The 17,008-nt window shown below is 33.9% G+C and overlaps 2 protein-coding genes and 1 long non-coding RNA gene across 5 annotated transcripts in view; 2 read left to right on the forward strand and 1 right to left on the reverse strand.

The window, feature by feature from the left end:
* The window catches only part of LOC127071487 (collagen alpha-1(XVIII) chain), a 211,259-nt gene extending 198,394 nt beyond the window's left edge, over nucleotides 1-12,865 (forward strand). Inside the window, exons 7-24 of one of the 2 annotated variants that reach the window (XM_051010827.1) lie at nucleotides 798-879; nucleotides 1,036-1,145; nucleotides 1,884-2,060; nucleotides 2,178-2,375; nucleotides 5,793-5,822; nucleotides 6,612-6,972; nucleotides 7,806-8,197; nucleotides 8,326-8,337; nucleotides 8,459-8,563; nucleotides 8,633-8,888; nucleotides 9,032-9,106; nucleotides 9,312-9,406; nucleotides 9,494-9,586; nucleotides 9,655-9,777; nucleotides 9,871-9,885; nucleotides 10,014-10,208; nucleotides 10,290-10,405; nucleotides 11,222-12,865. In XM_051010827.1, the coding sequence (XP_050866784.1) occupies nucleotides 798-879; nucleotides 1,036-1,145; nucleotides 1,884-2,060; nucleotides 2,178-2,375; nucleotides 5,793-5,822; nucleotides 6,612-6,972; nucleotides 7,806-8,197; nucleotides 8,326-8,337; nucleotides 8,459-8,563; nucleotides 8,633-8,888; nucleotides 9,032-9,106; nucleotides 9,312-9,406; nucleotides 9,494-9,586; nucleotides 9,655-9,777; nucleotides 9,871-9,885; nucleotides 10,014-10,208; nucleotides 10,290-10,405; nucleotides 11,222-11,513 (2,727 nt within the window). In that variant the 3' untranslated portion in view covers nucleotides 11,514-12,865. The remainder of the gene's footprint in view (nucleotides 1-797; nucleotides 880-1,035; nucleotides 1,146-1,883; nucleotides 2,061-2,177; nucleotides 2,376-5,792; nucleotides 5,823-6,611; nucleotides 6,973-7,805; nucleotides 8,198-8,325; nucleotides 8,338-8,458; nucleotides 8,564-8,632; nucleotides 8,889-9,031; nucleotides 9,107-9,311; nucleotides 9,407-9,493; nucleotides 9,587-9,654; nucleotides 9,778-9,870; nucleotides 9,886-10,013; nucleotides 10,209-10,289; nucleotides 10,406-11,221) is intronic. The other variant, XM_051010911.1, reaches the window with a different exon arrangement.
* A 60-nt stretch (nucleotides 12,866-12,925) lies between these two features.
* Nucleotides 12,926-16,646, reverse strand: LOC127072054 (THO complex subunit 1). 2 transcript variants are annotated; one of them, XM_051012145.1, is made up of 10 exons: nucleotides 16,527-16,646; nucleotides 15,769-15,878; nucleotides 14,985-15,674; nucleotides 14,655-14,902; nucleotides 14,491-14,517; nucleotides 14,117-14,419; nucleotides 13,878-14,027; nucleotides 13,655-13,802; nucleotides 13,273-13,518; nucleotides 12,926-13,192 (listed from the first exon to the last, which is right to left on the reverse strand). In XM_051012145.1, the coding sequence occupies exons 2-10, from the start codon at nucleotides 15,802-15,804 to the stop codon at nucleotides 13,037-13,039; spliced, it is 2,004 nt and encodes a 667-aa protein (XP_050868102.1). In that variant the 5' UTR covers nucleotides 15,805-15,878; nucleotides 16,527-16,646; the 3' UTR covers nucleotides 12,926-13,036. The 2 variants fall into 2 exon arrangements, with proteins under 2 accessions (XP_050868102.1, XP_050868194.1); XM_051012237.1 differs by lacking the exons at nucleotides 14,491-14,517; nucleotides 16,527-16,646 and having other exon boundaries at nucleotides 15,769-16,400.
* LOC127072603 (uncharacterized) lies at nucleotides 16,400-16,921 on the forward strand. The gene is made up of 2 exons (XR_007785540.1): nucleotides 16,400-16,483; nucleotides 16,587-16,921. It is a non-coding gene; the product is annotated as an uncharacterized LOC127072603 (long non-coding RNA).
* Nucleotides 16,922-17,008: the final 87 nt, after the last annotated feature.

Raw genomic sequence — 17,008 nt, forward strand, 5'->3', positions numbered from 1 at the left:
CATCATTCATAATCCAATTTTTAAAAAATTAACGATCAAATTCGTTCTATCATTGATATTTTCCCAATAATGCGAACGTCCGTCGATCACGGAAAAATGTCGAACGAAGGACGACTACCCCCTTCGATAAAACCGCGCCATTACTAATAATTATTGGAAAACACTTAGGGCAGGTGTCGTGTGTGCTAACCGTACAGTCGACCGCCTGATTTGCCTGAAACTTCATTAATCACCGTCAGTGTCTAATATTATGTGCTCGCTTTAAAAGCATCCATCGAGTGGGAACCTCAGCGAAAATGCGACGTACGGTCTTCACTACTTTATAATAAACTGATGTGGCTTTTAACGTTTTCAAATTGCTTATTTTTTAACGATACGAATGAATATTTTATATGGGAATGGTTAATAGGAAAATCTAATACTACTTACTATCTTCACTATTTCATATTAAACCGATGTGGCTTTTAACATTTTCAATTTGCTTATTTTTTAACGATACGAATGAATGTTTTATATAGGAATCGTTAATACCAAAGTCTAATACGATTTACTAATCAAACAAATTTGCAAAATAATATAAGCGCTTAATTAATAACCAATTTCATAATCATCTTAACGTCTGATTGTTATTATTTATCTATATATACATAAATACCTAAATTAAAGCGTGAAATTAAATTGGAACGAGCAACTATGTTAAATCGTAAAATTGCCAAATTCGTGATCTTTTTCCTACGGTGATAAAACGCGTGCACATATATTTACGTTATCGATTCTTCTCCATTATTCCTTCGCAGATCGATCGAGAATACGACGAAGATAAAAACGAGGAAGGCAACCCACCGCCGTTCATCACACCTCCACCTCCCAATCCAGACTGTGAGTAATAGCATTTACATAAAGCCGCAGCTGTAGCTTTCTGTGAAATAATATCTTTCGTAAGAAATTCAAAAGAGGGCAATGCTTAAGCCCCGCGGATCGGTGAATGACGTTCCGAATAAAAATAAAACGCTCAGAATATGTCTTTTCTTTTAGACAAAGGTCCGAAAGGTGAGAAAGGTGAAAAGGGAGATAAAGGCGAGAGCGTTCGAGGACCACCAGGACCTCCTGGACCACCTGGACCTGGATATGATCCAAACGATGAGGTGCAAATTTTTGTGTATTGATTCCATTAAAAGAATAGTATGGTAGAAGATGTCCTAGAAGATACGTCGACAATTTTTAAAAAGCACAATGAAATCAATAAAAAATATAATCTCATTTATTTCTATCAAATATATTTCTATAACGTGTATAAAAATTATGTATTAATATGGCACATGTTTTTTGTACACGCTATAGATACTGCGATAAAATTCTCTTGAAATTTTGCCAAAACCTTTGGATCCTCGGAATTCGTTTAGTCTATAGTCTTTTTTAATACCTTTTATAAAACCTTGATTTATATATCTGTAACCGGAATCTAACCGTGATAAATTAAATAAACGTTAATTTCCAATCCTAAAATTGGTAAAAAGGATTAAACGTATCTCTTTCTGAATGCCTTAATAAATAACTTCATTTATTGAACCCTTGTGGTCATGACGTTATATAAGTCATTCGTACGTCGATAATATGTGATGTTCGTATTTACGGTACACGGATATGACACGTTCGCATCCGCGATCAGTCATTCATCTGATTATTCGAGCGAATTGATTTAGCGTGAGAATATCGAAGCGCATATCAGGAAACACTGTGCATAACACTCATATCGACATCATAGCTATTCGATATATGAATACGTTCCATTTGCCATTGAATTCACTTTACAATTCGATGAAAAATTTTTCTTTCAAAAATTCATTGCCTTTTCGTTAATCTAATATTTTTTATTTTTTTAGGATTGGCCCATAAAAATACCACACGGTCCGATAGGTCCTAAAGGAGAACCAGGTGAATGTACGTGCAATGCAACAGCCTTGATGACATCCTTTACGATGCCAAAAATGATCGAAGGACCGAAAGGTGAACCAGGTGTTCCTGGAAAAGAAGGAAAGCAAGGCCAAATGGGACTGACTGTACGTAAAATAACTTCTTTAATTAAAAATAATGAAATAAGAACGATTGATTTTCTTTATGAAAGAAGAAAAAGAACAAATCGATTATCGGTTATTTAAAGATTATTTCTGGTATAGGGTGCAGCAGGACCACCCGGAGAAAGAGGATTACAAGGTCCACCTGGACCAAAAGGCGACAAAGGAGATATAGGAATACAAGGACCCGAAGGTCCTCAAGGACAAAAAGGTGAACCAGGCAGGGATGGAATACCAGGTGAAAAGGGAGCTCAAGGACCTCCTGGACCACCGGGCAAGGGCGAATTCTCTGGCTACGATGTAAGTCGATGTATTTTTCACAAATTTCTATCGTGACGATCAAATCAGAAAAAAAAATGAAATTAAAATCAACAAAAATACAGAATTACGATACGTTGAATTAATTCGTGGAAAGCATAAAAATTTTCTTTACAAATTTAAAACATCGTAGAGAATATTATCTGAAAGATCACCGATCCTTTTTAAAATTCCAAGATGTGTATTCTCGACAGTATAGCCAACTCTCATTCAGACGATTGGTACACTCGCGAAACACGCAAACACTTAACTGAACGTATCTCTCGTCTCCTTATACGACAAGCTTTTCACGAGATACAAACTCCCTCAGCCACTTTCGTCCCTTCTCTCGAGTCTCTGTCTCTCACCTGGCCGGTCGAACGTTTGGTCGGTCGGACGGTCACGGTGCAGTAGGCAGCCTAGAAATTGGTTTCTGTATTCCTCGGGGAAATCGAGCTTCTCACGATGCGAACTCACGTAAGATAACCGTAGCACACACGATATGCGAGCAGAACACACAGAAAAGGAGAAGGATGAGAAAGGTAGTGCTCGAGTTTCTTGCCAACAAAGTCGTCGGTACGAGTGTTCTGAAATCGAGATACCATGAAATTCGACCTCTCAAAATGTACTTCATTTTATATTATGAATTCTCCTACCTATGTACCTGAAAATGATTACATCCGTTTCTATATTATAACAAATGATCAATAGTCTGTATGACTCTCGTTGAAATGATCAAAAAAGAAAAAGAAAAAGAAAGAATTTAGAAAGAGATTATGATAATAGGATAGATAGATATATTGCTTCTCAATCGTTATTGAATGAGAAAGTACCCTTGATGATATCTTGACGTTCTTTTTCACGTACAATTTCCGATCGTCTCTGATATGATTTTATCAAAGAGACGAACATTCGGCTCTAACGAGCATGTCTCGATGTCACTTACGATACGACTCACCGATTTCAAAGGAACTGCACATCGTAACAATGTGTGATGCATCGCCAGCATTTCGCTGATCTTTCCTCGTCTTTCTCTCTCTCCGTCTCTCACGCTCTCTTTCTTTTCCTCTTGCCCATCTCTCATCCTCTTTTCTAAGAATCTCAGCTCTTATGCGCCCTAACGAACTCACCATTTCTCTTGTACGACTCCTCGGGCGCTAGACTCCAGACAGACACGGACTCGACGAATTTCTAAGCAGACTGCTTCCATTGTCCTCTCCTCTCTAACTCTTTCTCTCTCTCTCTCCCCCCCTCCCTCTCTTTCTCTTATGGCGACTTCTCAGGCCGACAGTAACGCTTAATTCGGTAGTTTTCTTCTCTAAGACGAGCGCACGGATCGAGCTTAAATATTTTAAACGCGAGCGTCTGCCTCGTCGTCCTTGTTGCCCTTAGCTTTTATTTTAACGAGGAAGAGGGATCGTTGGTAACCCTTCTACCTCGATTTTAATCGAGCTCCTTGGAAAGTTACAATGACCGGAAGGAACATCAAGTGGACGTTGATTTTCTTTTCATTTTATTCTTTTTAGTTCAATATTTCATATTGAAAATATATTAAATAGAAAACTTTATCGAATAAATAAATAAGCGAAAAATCGTCTATGTACGATTTCATGTGAACATGATTTATAATTAATGCTCGATCTTGTATAAAATTTATCTGTGATCAATATAAAAAAGAAATACGCATGTAAGTACGTACGAACGATTGTACGTATAAAACGTGGAGAAATAAAATGGTTTAGAAACGGTGCACGATCTGTATCGTTCGAAACGTAATCTCGAAATGCAAGTTGTGACTTCATGTTCATGAATACATCGGTTCTCCATGTTTCTGACATTCGCTAGAAAGGAGATGCGAATGGACGAAAGAAAAGGAACACGAGTGAAACGTTAGAAAGAATAAAATGAGAAAAGGGTGAGTAGCATGTTGCCTGAAATTCACTCGTTATCGCATAGGCCATTATTTATTCCCCACAGTGCGATACGTGTTCTATTTCCATTCAAAGATTTTCCTTGACTATATAGATGATTAGAAAATGGAACGAAATAAATTATTCTTTTTTTTTTAATAAACTTTTTCAAATAATTCGAGAACTAACACGATAGAGCATTGATCTTATCGGAAATAATATCGGGACAACAATATATTTCCGATAATTGGGAATCGATAAATAATTTTTGGATAATCGAGTATATTTTTATTACGAACTACAGTAAAAGTTAATATCTGTTAATTTAAAAAATGTACATTTGTTATACGTGATAAAATTATTAATTTCCCAAATAATCAATATATCGTTTAATCCACGTTCTATTGTGTTAGTTGCATCTCTACAGATAAGTTGATTAGAATTGCACTTGTTATCTATAAAAGAAAAAAAAAAAGAAATTCACTTTCCACATATTAGAGAAAAAGCATTAACATTGAGTAACAAATTTTGCAACTATTCTTGCTAACTACTCTAAAAACTACTCTAATACGATTACTCGGAAAATAATGTTCAATGAGATTCTCAACGGTTACTTAATTTCACGTTAGGGAGAGTTTGAGATCCCGCAGAACCGAGTCTTCGGAGATTTTTCTGAGAAATTCCGTGTTCCTTCGGAAACTACAAGAATAAATTCGCGATGAACAACAGGCAAGTAAAAGAGGAGAATAAAAGGTGTAGGGGTAAGGAAAAAAAGAGAAGTTCTTTGATACAGCGAAAATTGCTTGGGAGTTTGGAACTTCTCGAAAAGAAACTACACACCGGAGAATGACAAATTAATGAGACAAATTTGGACGTTGAAATATAGGCAAACTATAAAAGTAACAAAGGCACGGGTCATTATTATAAAAATTTGTGAAATAACAATCCATAATTGTTTCTTTTTTTGCGTTAATTAGACGCGTGTTATCATAAAAAAAAAGACAAAACAAAACAACGTTTGAAAAGATAAACTTGATAAAAGCGCATGACCTTCCTAAATTAACTCTTTGACGTATATCTCACATTTAATACCTCGAATAACTTTTTGTAGATAAAAAAAAAGACAAAAAATCTTTTTATATTAGACTTTACTTTTATTAAGAACTTATACTTTTAGTTTTCTAGCTGACCTAAAAAAAAAAATTTTAAAGCGTTTTAAATAAAACTTTCAAATTTAGCATAATGAAGATATTTAAGGTCTTATATAAGAGGATTACAAAGGTTTTATATAAGAGAAAATGTTCCCTTTTTCCCTTCGTTTTTTCCATTTATATCGTACAAATAATTGACTTATTGCATAATTAATTAATATGATTGTCAAAGAATTATTATTGTTTATCGGTAGCCATTAGTATGAGATAAAAGCGAAGTCTACATTTGCGTCGTGTATATGCTTTGCTCCTTATTCCCATGATTAAACAGAGAAATTTCGTCTGTTATGTGCATGCAGCCCAGTTGGAAGCCGCGAGGCATTTACAGGGTGAGTACCAATTGGCGTGCCTTGAGTGCCTACATCGTAAGGATGTTTCCCCCCTAAATCTACGCTACAGATACATCGTTTATTTAAGAGACACGCGTAATTAAGATAACATTATTGCGAGAATGATACTACATTATGACGAATCTCCGAGGATAAATTGAAGTATTCATCCTCGTCTACGCAATGTTTTCCTTCATTAGAACGTATATCAAACACTGAGTTGTTCTCAGCAGCAACCTCTTGGGACGTTACATTAATGTCGTATTAATCTTTCTAAAGACTAGAGACAATATAACAAAAACACTAAATTGTATTATTTTTATATATTCGATCCTTTTTTCAATGAATATTTATAAATTTTATGCATAAACTTTTATGCTTTATTCAAGAATATTTTAATGGGAACACCTGTATATCTTATGTTACTTACTAATAAAAGATATGTCTTTGGTAACAGAAATGATTTTAAGGAAAAATTTTGGCTATTGCTATACTTATTTCCCAAAAACTATAATTTTTATTAAGTGCTATCCTGCATATATATAAGCAAATTAAGATATTTACATATTTCTACTTAAATGTTTCATTCTACATAAGTATAAAATATGAGAAGACATAACTTTTGTCAGTATATTTTAAAGTATAAATCATGAGTTTGTACGAAAGAATAAAATTCAAGGATACTTTAACAACTTATTCATCATTATCCATTTAAATCTATTTAAGTCTATTCATTCGTATGACTTATGGATCGAAAAATATATAACTAATATTTATTATTTTATTTAGACCGAAGGTATCACGATGAGACCAGGTCTGCCAGGACAGAAAGGTGAAGCAGGTACAGCAGGAAATCCTGGTCCTAAAGGAGAAGCCGGAATTCCGGGTGGAAAGGGCGTCAAAGGAGAACCTGGTCACAAAGGTGGAAAAGGCGAACACGGAAAGGAAGGACCAAGAGGTATTCAAGGATTCAAAGGAGAACCAGGGGCTCCAGGAGCACCAGGACTTCCTGGTGCACCTGGAGAGAATGGAAGACCAGCAGAAAAGGGTGATAAGGGCGATGCTGGACCCGAAGGGAAACCAGGTCCACCTGGTCCACCAGGATCACCAGGACCTAGTGGTCCAGGTGGTATAAACGTTGGAGATACAGGTGAGAACTTGAATAATTAGTTTATTCAAATTCATTAAAAATCATTTATAAAGATTAAATCAGTAGAACAGTTTGCATAGTACATATTGGAAATCTAGGTGAAATTTTCAATAATTACCTCTTTGAAGTTCATTAAATATTATATAACGTATAAAGATCAACGACAAAGTTATTAGAATATCTAAACGACATTATAAAATATTCGCAAACATTGCTTTGTATTACGAGATCCATTCTGTTTCCACTGCTATACTATTACTTCTCTATCAACAGCTGGCAAAATAACTTGATACGCTATCCGTTAACTAAATTCACCGAATGCAAATTCTACAAAGCGTAAATGGTTTCGTACCACTATTTTACTACCAAATATCTTGAAACTCAAGGAACTTCCTTCGTCTGAAACATTTTTTTTCTTTTAATTGAAATGCGGCTTAATTAGAGTACTTTAATTAATTCATTCTATTCGAGTAAATATACGATTGTATTTTTTTTCAATTTCCTCTACATTTACATCGTAATTTTATATATATCTCTTACAATTAGAGAAATGATTCATAAAATTACATTCTTTTATTATTGTCCATTCTCAATGAATGAAATATTTATAAACGTTTATCATTAGTAAATTTACTATAATATATTATGTAGTAAATTTATAGTTTATATTTATCGATAGTTTGTAAATTATAAATCAACGTTTTAATCATTAGTAAATTTACACACTATCGTGTTAAAAAATCAATCGATAAATAGAATAATAACTTACGAATAATGATTTCTCTATGGTTACAAACTTCATTCATAAACTGATTTATGAAATTCATGTAAAGGATTAGAGGAGAAGGGCGAGAAGGGTGAATCCGGACCACGTGGTTACAAAGGCGATCAAGGAACTAAAGGCGAGAAAGGAGATAAAGGGGAGTCCGGACCAGCCGGTATACCGGGTGTAAATGGAATTCAAGGACCGCAAGGAGATAAAGGCGAACCCGGTAAAGACGGAGTTCCCGGAGCTTCTGGAATTCCGGGTTTAAAGGGAGAAAGGGGTGAAAAGGGTCCTCCCGGTGTTACCGCCATCGCCAATTCCGGTGACTATATTACCATCAAAGGAGAAAAGGGTGCAGAAGGTAAAAGAGGAAGAAGAGGTCGTCCTGGACCACCAGGTCCTGTTGGGCCACCCGGAAAGCCAGGAGTAATGGGAGAAATTGGTCTACCAGGATGGATGGTAAGGAAAAAATAAATTTCTCTTACCGAATCGTTTGATTTCTTTCTACCCGAATAAACTCTTTTACGTATCCTGCATTATATTATCGAATAAACTCACGCATATTTCTCTTTTAATGCTGCATGAAGAATAATATAAAGGTAAGAAGAAAAAAAAAAAGATGATGAATGAAAGTTCAAGTAGAAATAACTATTTGGAGAGGAAGTGAGATTCGTGTTTATCGATTTCCGATACTAAAACTAGTCTTATAAACTTTCATAGGGTCGTCCTGGAACACCAGGAATTCCAGGAAGTCCAGGCTCAACTGGATCGAAAGGAGAAAAGGGAGAACCAGGAGCACCAAGTTCTTATGGAATCTCAGTTGGTGTAAGATTCTTAAATAATAATCTTCAAGATAAAATATGCTCATATTCATATCATATCATTTTTTTTTAGAGGAAAGGTGAAAAAGGAGATGATGGAATGCCGGGAATTCCAGGACAGCATGGAAGAGACGGACAACGAGGACCAGCAGGACCACCAGGTCCACCTGGTCCACCTTCTCAAGGAAACTATGTTCCTGTACCAGGACCACCAGGTCCTCCAGGACCTCCAGGTCCACCTGGACTCTCTTTAATAGGGCAAAAAGGCGAACCAGGAATTGGAAGAAGTCATATTTTCGGAGAAAGAGATTATTACGGAATGAGACAAGGTAGGATACTATGCATAATTAAAGATAACAAAGCAGCATCAATGTACAAAGCAACGTTTATAGAAATACATGCATATACGTATTTCCCACGAGAACGTCTCATAGTAATTTAAACATAAATTTGCTTACGTGCGTACTACAAGGACCCAGAAGCAGTCTGGACGAATTGAAGGCACTTCGCGAGTTAAAGCAGCTGAAAGAATTAAAGGAACATTTAGGTAGCTTCATAAATTACCATAACACTGAAAACTTTCATAATATTATATCAATCAATCTTAATAATCAAAACTCATAAATATATTCTTATTTAAATATCATTTGTGTTAATAAAATAAAAGAAAGCTGTGAAATTTCGTTAATTTAATTATGTATTTCATAGATAAAATTAATTATTATTAATAAACCGATATCGTTCCATCCAAGGTTCTGTTACCGCGGCTACGAGAGGTCCTTTGGAAAGTACAACAAAGATTGTTCCAGGAGCAGTAACGTTTCAAAATACGGAAGCTATGACAAAAGTAAAGATATCATTATTCTTAATATATTAAAGTAATACTCTCCGAAAGTTCCTTTTTATATCAACAACTTTTTCTTTGTTATTGTAGATGTCCAGTGTCAGTCCAGTCGGTACTCTGGCCTATATCATAGACGAACAAGCCTTGCTTGTAAGAGTTAACAATGGATGGCAATACATAGCGGTTTGTATAACAATTTAAATACAAAACATGAATTCGATACTGTTGTATACTTATCGCACATCTTTCAGCTTGGCTCTCTTCTTCCAATAACAACCCCTGCACCACCAACGACTGCACCACCTCCAGCAAATCCACCTTTCGAAGCTTCAAACTTGATAAATCAAATACCAGTGAAGGCGGACGGTACAGGAGTAAGTTATTTTTATTTAATATACTTTATAGCAAAATTTACATAAATTTATCCGATGTTAAACTGAAAGTAACAATTTATTTCTGCTATCAAGTGGTATCCTCGAATGGTAAGATGAATTATACCGTTATTTAGAATGCATTGTGACTAATTAGTCTCATTACTTATATACTTTCTTATTTCATAATATATATATATATATTATGATTCATAATTTATGCATTTCATAATTTTTAGTTGAGAATGGCAGCACTAAACGAACCATTTACCGGAGACATGCATGGTGTAAGAGGTGCAGATTACGCTTGTTATCGTCAAGCAAAGAGAGCAGGCTTGAGAGGTACCTTCCGTGCATTCCTTAGCTCTAGAGTCCAAAACGTCGATAGTATCGTCAGACTTGGAGATCGTGATCTTCCGATCGTTAATATCAAGGTAAAATCTTTAAAATCTAAAAAATAATCTATTGTATTACTATTAAAGGGATAAACAAAAATAAAATCTGGACATTTTTAGGGTGACGTTCTTTTCAATTCGTGGAAGGAAATGTTCAATGGCAATGGAGCCTACTTTTCTCAAAACCCAAGGATCTATAGTTTCAATGGGAAAAATATCCTCACAGACTTTGCTTGGTAAGTAAGAAAAAATTTAAACGTAACAGTGATCAATCAATACTATATAAAATTGTTAGAAACTAAAACGAGCAGTTTGAATAGTTCAATTATTTGTGATAAAATACTATGATGTACAATCAATTTCTTTTTTATTGCCTTATCTAAGATTATTGTTAATCTATTATATTTATTCTCGATGATTGTTTAATTTTTAATTATTAATACGCAAATATTAAGTATGACCCTTAAAGAAAGGTATCAATCTAAACTTTGTTGATAATGTTGCTTAGGAGCGCCATCTATCAAAGAGAAATGCTTTTAACGCTTATTATAAGCAACGTTTTATCCAGCTGAAGTTAAACAAGATTATTTGTCGTAAGGATTAAGGATAAGATTGAGAAAGTTAATAATAGATAGATAGCATCTGTAATCAATGTTAGGAGAGTTACACTCAGATGGTCATATTAACGAATTTATTCTTTGTTGATAAAAATATTTTATTTTTTATATCGTAAATTTAGAATATATGTTATCTTTTACGCTTTCTGAAAATCTGATTAATTAACATGAACTATCTCATTTACCGTTTAAACACCTCAAGAATCAACAACACTGAACACTACATACATATTATCGACGAAGCATGCAGTGAAGATCTGTTTCTAAGCGCCATATTCAAATAATTAGGAAAAATGAACAAATAATTGATTAATGATAATCTTAAAGCAAACAATAAATAAATATTTCACTTTTCTCATCGAATTTTTGTAAAATCAAACTCTATTTTCTTTTCTTAATAAAATATGGATTATTATGAATTGTATATCATTTCAGGCCGGAAAAAGTAGCATGGCATGGTTCGCACAAGCTCGGAGATCGAGCGATGGACACTTATTGCGATGCTTGGCATTCAAGCAGTTCTGATCGTTACGGATTAGGATCACCTCTAACAGGAGGTCGACTTTTGGAGCAAGTTCGTTATTCCTGCGATAACAAGTTTGCCCTACTCTGCATAGAAGTGACCAGCGAGGTCACGAGAAGACGAAGAAACAGCGATGCTGTGGAAGATGTAGAGATGACAGAGAGCGATTATAAGAGACACTTGGAAGCGTTAATGAAAAATTGAGGATTCTCGTTAAACATAAATATTTCCAAGCCGTTATGTAAATAGAAATCGAGATGTACTGACCGTAAAGATTGGATCGAACAAACTGCGAATGAGATAACTGTACTCGCGTTAAAACGAAAAAAACCACGAGCGATACACATACCAAAAATAAAAATGTTTAGAATGAACGTGAACAAATCGCGAAAAGAATGGAAACGGTCACGTTTCATCTCGTTTCTCATATCCTGAAATGCTACTATCCTCTATTTCCAAAGTTATAACTCGTAAGCAAAGCCCTTATTATCGCTTCAGAGAAGTTTCCGTTTATCTCTTAAAAAGAAGACTGATCGTCTAGACATACTACGTTCGTCAACGTTTCATATCGATCATCATACCGTAATATTAATGAAAACGTCGAATCGAGCGGATAAGTTTTGAAAAAAAAAAGGAAATCTCAAATTTTCAGAATCTCAGAGCATTCTCTGTCTCTCGAATTATTTAAGCGTTCCCTTAAAAAATTATCTACGTCCAACGCTCAACTTCCTCCTCTTCGCCTAAATGTCTTAACAAGAGAGGAAAACTCCGAATGGGAAAATTTCTAAGGCACGCACGATTGATCACGATTTGATGTTTAGATCGTAAATTACTGCTCTTTAAAAACCTAAGTAAATCTAAACGGAGATCATATCCGCGCATCGAGACGCGTTTACATTTTAGCCGATACATATGAGTGTGTATGTTAGATGTAAGAAAAACATCAATTAAGAATTCCATATGATGAATCGCTGTTCGTTTCAAGTGAAGATCAGATTTATGCTCTGCGCGATATGTAAGTTGCATTAGTTGTCTCATAATCGTACAATGTTGTTTTCTGATCGAGAATTATGCGAGTGAATGATTTCTTGAGAATTGCCAAAGCTTCGTAAACTGCCTGATTAACGAATAACAGTATCTTCATAAACTTATTTAAGGAGTTCACTCGCCCACTTCGTACTTCCTACTCTTTCAGGAAACGAACATTTTTCCCATCTTGTCATTATCGCTTCATATCAGGAGCATGAATCGAATCAGTGTTGTCTGTAACTTGAGAATATATTACGATTAACATTAAACTAATTTATTACAGTTATGTAGAAAAAGAGAAAAAAAAACGTTATAAGTCTATATACTTAGGTTGTCAGCATGCTTGTCGGCGAATACAACGCAAATAAATGGAACTTTCTAATGTAATTTAGACCGCGGCGCCCAAGAAAAAAAAACGTACAACTAATTATCCTTCAATATAGTTTGCACTGACAACATTTTAGTTCCAAATTTTGTATTATTTGTACACTTTATTATCATCTTTCTAAATAAAAACGGAAAGTGCATTTTTCACACCTTCAATCATTCTCCCTGTTATACACGTAAATAACTTATTGACATGACTCTACGATAAAAATTATTGATTTATTTATTACACATCACGTAATTATATACATCACAATGTTGTACTCGAATAACAATTTATTCGCATTTATAGCAAATCGAAAAATTGCCTTTTAAGTCTTTAAAATAGCCACTGCTTCTGTACACTTTAATCCTTCAAGAATATATGCCAAATTTTCTACAGATGCATCCTCATCCTCTTCTGCCCAAATTTCTAACATACTTTTACACTGTTCGTACGGAGTTGGTTTACCTTGGAAAAATACAATCTGTAAAAATTATAATTTATATATCATACAAAATTCTAATTTAATTCTTCTATGAATCAAATAAGAAAATAGAAGACTACCTCGTCATTAGTATAACCTAATTTAGCTGCTAATTTCTTCCAATCTCCTTTGAGCACTTCTGATAATTTTGCTACCATTTCGGATGTAACTTTATTTAATTTACTTTCTCTTCCTTTTGTTTCTACATTTTCATTATCTGTTTGTTCACTTTCTTGCGTCTTTAAAACGTCCTCACTATATTCCTGATCGTTCGAATCTGGTGGTGGAGTATCATCTGCTCCCACCTTTACATCGGATTGTGCTTGCTGTAATTTAGATTATATATTTATCCTTGTGTGTTTCAATAAAGGATATATTTTATTGCCACAAACACAAGACATCGATAATAACATGAAAATCCCTTATTCTCAAAACACTTTTAAAATTAATATGAACACTCACGGGTCGATCTTTAGCAATCTTTTTTATCATAGTTTCCAGATATTCTGGAAGTCTATTTATTGGATTATTTCCATGAACGAAAAAGTGTGGACTTCTCCTAGCTAATAATCTCAACGCTCTCCATCCAAAATTACCATCATTTACTTTCCTATAAAAACATGATGTTATAATCAAATGTTAAATATTCAACATTAGTATCTTTTAAAGAGAAAATATATCTCACTTATATTCTTCTTCCACCATTGCACTTGGATCTAATTGCATTATAGCTTCTTCGAAATATGTCTCTAATGATGGTAGAAAATCTCTGTCTTTCGACTTGCATGCCTCCAAATTATTTGGACAAAGATTCCACAACTTCGTAAGCTCTGGACTATAAAATGTAAATTTATGTATCTACTTGTTAAAATATAATTTCATATAGCATATTATAATGATTACAAAAAAAATGAAATAACTAACTTTCCCATGTGATATTTGCCAACAGCTTGAGCATCTCTAATAACGTCGCCGATTCTTCGTTTTGGTCTTTTAACTTTCTTAGTATCATCATCAGGTTCTGTAGTGTTTTCAGATGCAGGTCTTTTGAAAGGTGGACAACCCTCATTTTTCCATGCATTCCAATGCTCCTCTCGTTTTAAAATATTCTTCACTGTTTCGGTAAAAGACGGACCATCAGGAGGTGTTTCTGTCAACAAGGTATAAACTTGTTCCGTTGTAGCTTTAACCCATTCCACTTGATCTGGCTTCAATTCGTGCGTCTCGCTTAAATATGAAACATATCATTGAGATACAGTAAAGTAAAAATCATAATGTTCAATTTAATAAAAGCAGACCTTGTCTCATAGCCACTGGCAAGGAAGCTTTGGAAAACAAACATCGTTTTATGATTTTCTAAAGCTTTTACTAAATGCTTAGGAGAACTTTACTACGTTATTATGACTTTAAATGTTTTAGAAATCAAATATTAAGGAATTATCTTACATAAATTTCTACTTACGCTTTAAATTTTACGGTGCTATTCAAATACTGGAAAAGTATCAAAAACTGCAACAGTACATATCTTCTAAAATTTGAATCAGAAAGTTGTAATTCCAGCAATTTCTGATTAGTAAGGTATTTTGCAAAATAATGGGTTTCTTTATGAGAACCTTCCATCGTAGAATCTAGTCTTATACATGTAGTTGGGTAACTACGTTGCTCTTCCAATTTAAAAGAAGAAAATGCTGACAAAACATTAGATGCATGCTATAACAAAAATAATAAATTATTATTACAAATATTCAATTTTATAAATTCTATTGGTAATATTATAATAATATCTATTTACCGCTGAGAAAACTTTCCAATACATTTTGTTGTAGCACTGATTAGGATTTCTAAAAAAATCTTGTAAAGCCCAAAATTTTCTGTACAAATTATAATCTATAGGTATTTTATTTTCAGTCTTATCTTCATCTTTTGTTATTTGTTCCAGAACATCTTCTGCTTTCTCAGTACCAAATTCTGTTAGATTTTCTAAGTTAAATTCGCTAACAATATTAAGTCCAGATCTTTCAGAGAATGGAAAGAACTTTGCAAGAAATAATAGAATTCTACCACAAAATACAGTTTGTTGAGAACGAGACAAGCGTCTAAGCAAATCATTGCACATTCGTAATAAATTATTTTTGCAAAGACTAAAAAAGAGATCCTCTTTCCAAACAACCACATTATTTTCAACGAATGTGAAGAGTTTTTCACACTTATCCAATGTCATGGAATCAAATATATCTCCAAGCAACATTACTGGCATAGTAACAGTTGCTAAATCTTTTCTACATAATTCGATACAAAATGTGATATAAGATTCAAGAGATCCTACATTTTCAGGTGTATCTTCTATCAATATTGTAAGTAATGTATCACGGAGAGCTTGATCTACAGCAGCTTTCCGATCACTTTCATTGGCACATTGTTCAACACATTTCTTTTGGAATGTAATCACATCAGCTATCTTGAAACATTGTTGTAAATAATCCTACAAATAATTATAACAATGTAAATAATCCTAATAATAATTATAACACAAACACGTGTTATACGTGTCGCAAATAATGTAAAACGATACATACGCTGTAGTCTTTTCTCAATGCTTCAAACATCGCCATGATTCTCAATTTGTTAACAGTTTTATCCCATTAAAAACCTCTTTCTGTTGTTTATTTTTTATGTCAAGAAAACACTTCATAAAAACACAAAAAAATTACATTTGTATAAAAATATAAAAGTATCATTCAACCACAACAGTAGAAACAACGGGTTTCATTCTAACTAGTTTAAGTTGATCGAAGCGCCTTCTCTTGACAATTATAGAAAACTTCATCTGGTGATGGTGTATCGAGTCGTTTTGTGATATAACCTAATATCTAACCTAACACAAATACTTAACCTAAGATGTAACTACGACTTACTATACATTAAAACTTGCATCAAGCAAACTTTAGCTTAATATTATTTACAATAGAATACATATTATATAATTAAGAACGCAGATATAGTAAAAATAATATATTACTGTATTATCTATAAGCCATATATGTTAAACATCAAAAGTCCTATAAAAATATTTCATTATTTCTATAACGGCGCTCTTAAATTACCATCGCGCTTCGTGCCAAAGCCGACAGAGGTCGCATATGTCATTGGTAATATAGTATTAGAATATGTCTAGGGACAATTGATTTTACAGAACGCGTTCTTCTCTTTTCAGATCTCGACCATTAAATGTATTAGCCATATGTAAACTAAACTCATAAACAAAGAGAACAAAAGCGATTGTTATTCAAGGTGAAATAAACTTTTATAACATTAGAATTATGCAATGACGTACTCAATTTGGATTCCTAGAGATTATCCACTCGATATCTACACTTCTAATATTTAATCATAGGTGAGCAATTTCTCTGCCACGGATCGCACGTCATCATCAGTCAATGCGGTCCCCCACTACTTAAATTCACTAGCCATCATTCTATCACTCTTCATAATAAAAACTGTGCAGTTCACGAGGCACAGCAGTGTCAAATAGTGGGGATCATTTTCTTTCACTTTATTGAAGCAAGTAAATAGAAGCAAAGGTTACATATAAATCGTAGTTTGCTAATTGCCCACTTATGATCTATGCCATTAGCGAGTATAAATTTCATATCTAATTAAACATTCTTTTATATTCACGCTCATGTAATGTTTAGTTAACGTTTAGAGAAATATAAGCACTCGTACAACTGACATTGATGATTATTAATGCGAATGCAATTTTATTCCCTACTATCTTAAAGAGATACTCGACCTTTCATATTCTATCCATTCGCG

Source organism: Vespula vulgaris, chromosome 1 (assembly GCF_905475345.1).
Source record: "Vespula vulgaris chromosome 1, iyVesVulg1.1, whole genome shotgun sequence".
Taxonomy (NCBI): Eukaryota; Metazoa; Arthropoda; class Insecta; order Hymenoptera; family Vespidae; genus Vespula; species Vespula vulgaris.

What these genes read in the sequence shown, in the direction of transcription:
- LOC127072054 (XM_051012145.1), bottom strand. Translation starts at nt 15,804, where the DNA reads ATGGCGATGTTTGAAGCATTGAGAAAAGACTACAGC. An exon ending in CATTGAGAAAAGACTACAGC is followed by an intron (nt 15,675 to 15,768) that starts GTATGTATCGTT and finishes AATTATTTGTAG; the next exon opens with GATTATTTACAACAATGTTT. An exon ending in TAGGTTATACTAATGACGAG is followed by an intron (nt 13,193 to 13,272) that starts GTAGTCTTCTAT and finishes TAATTTTTACAG; the next exon opens with ATTGTATTTTTCCAAGGTAA.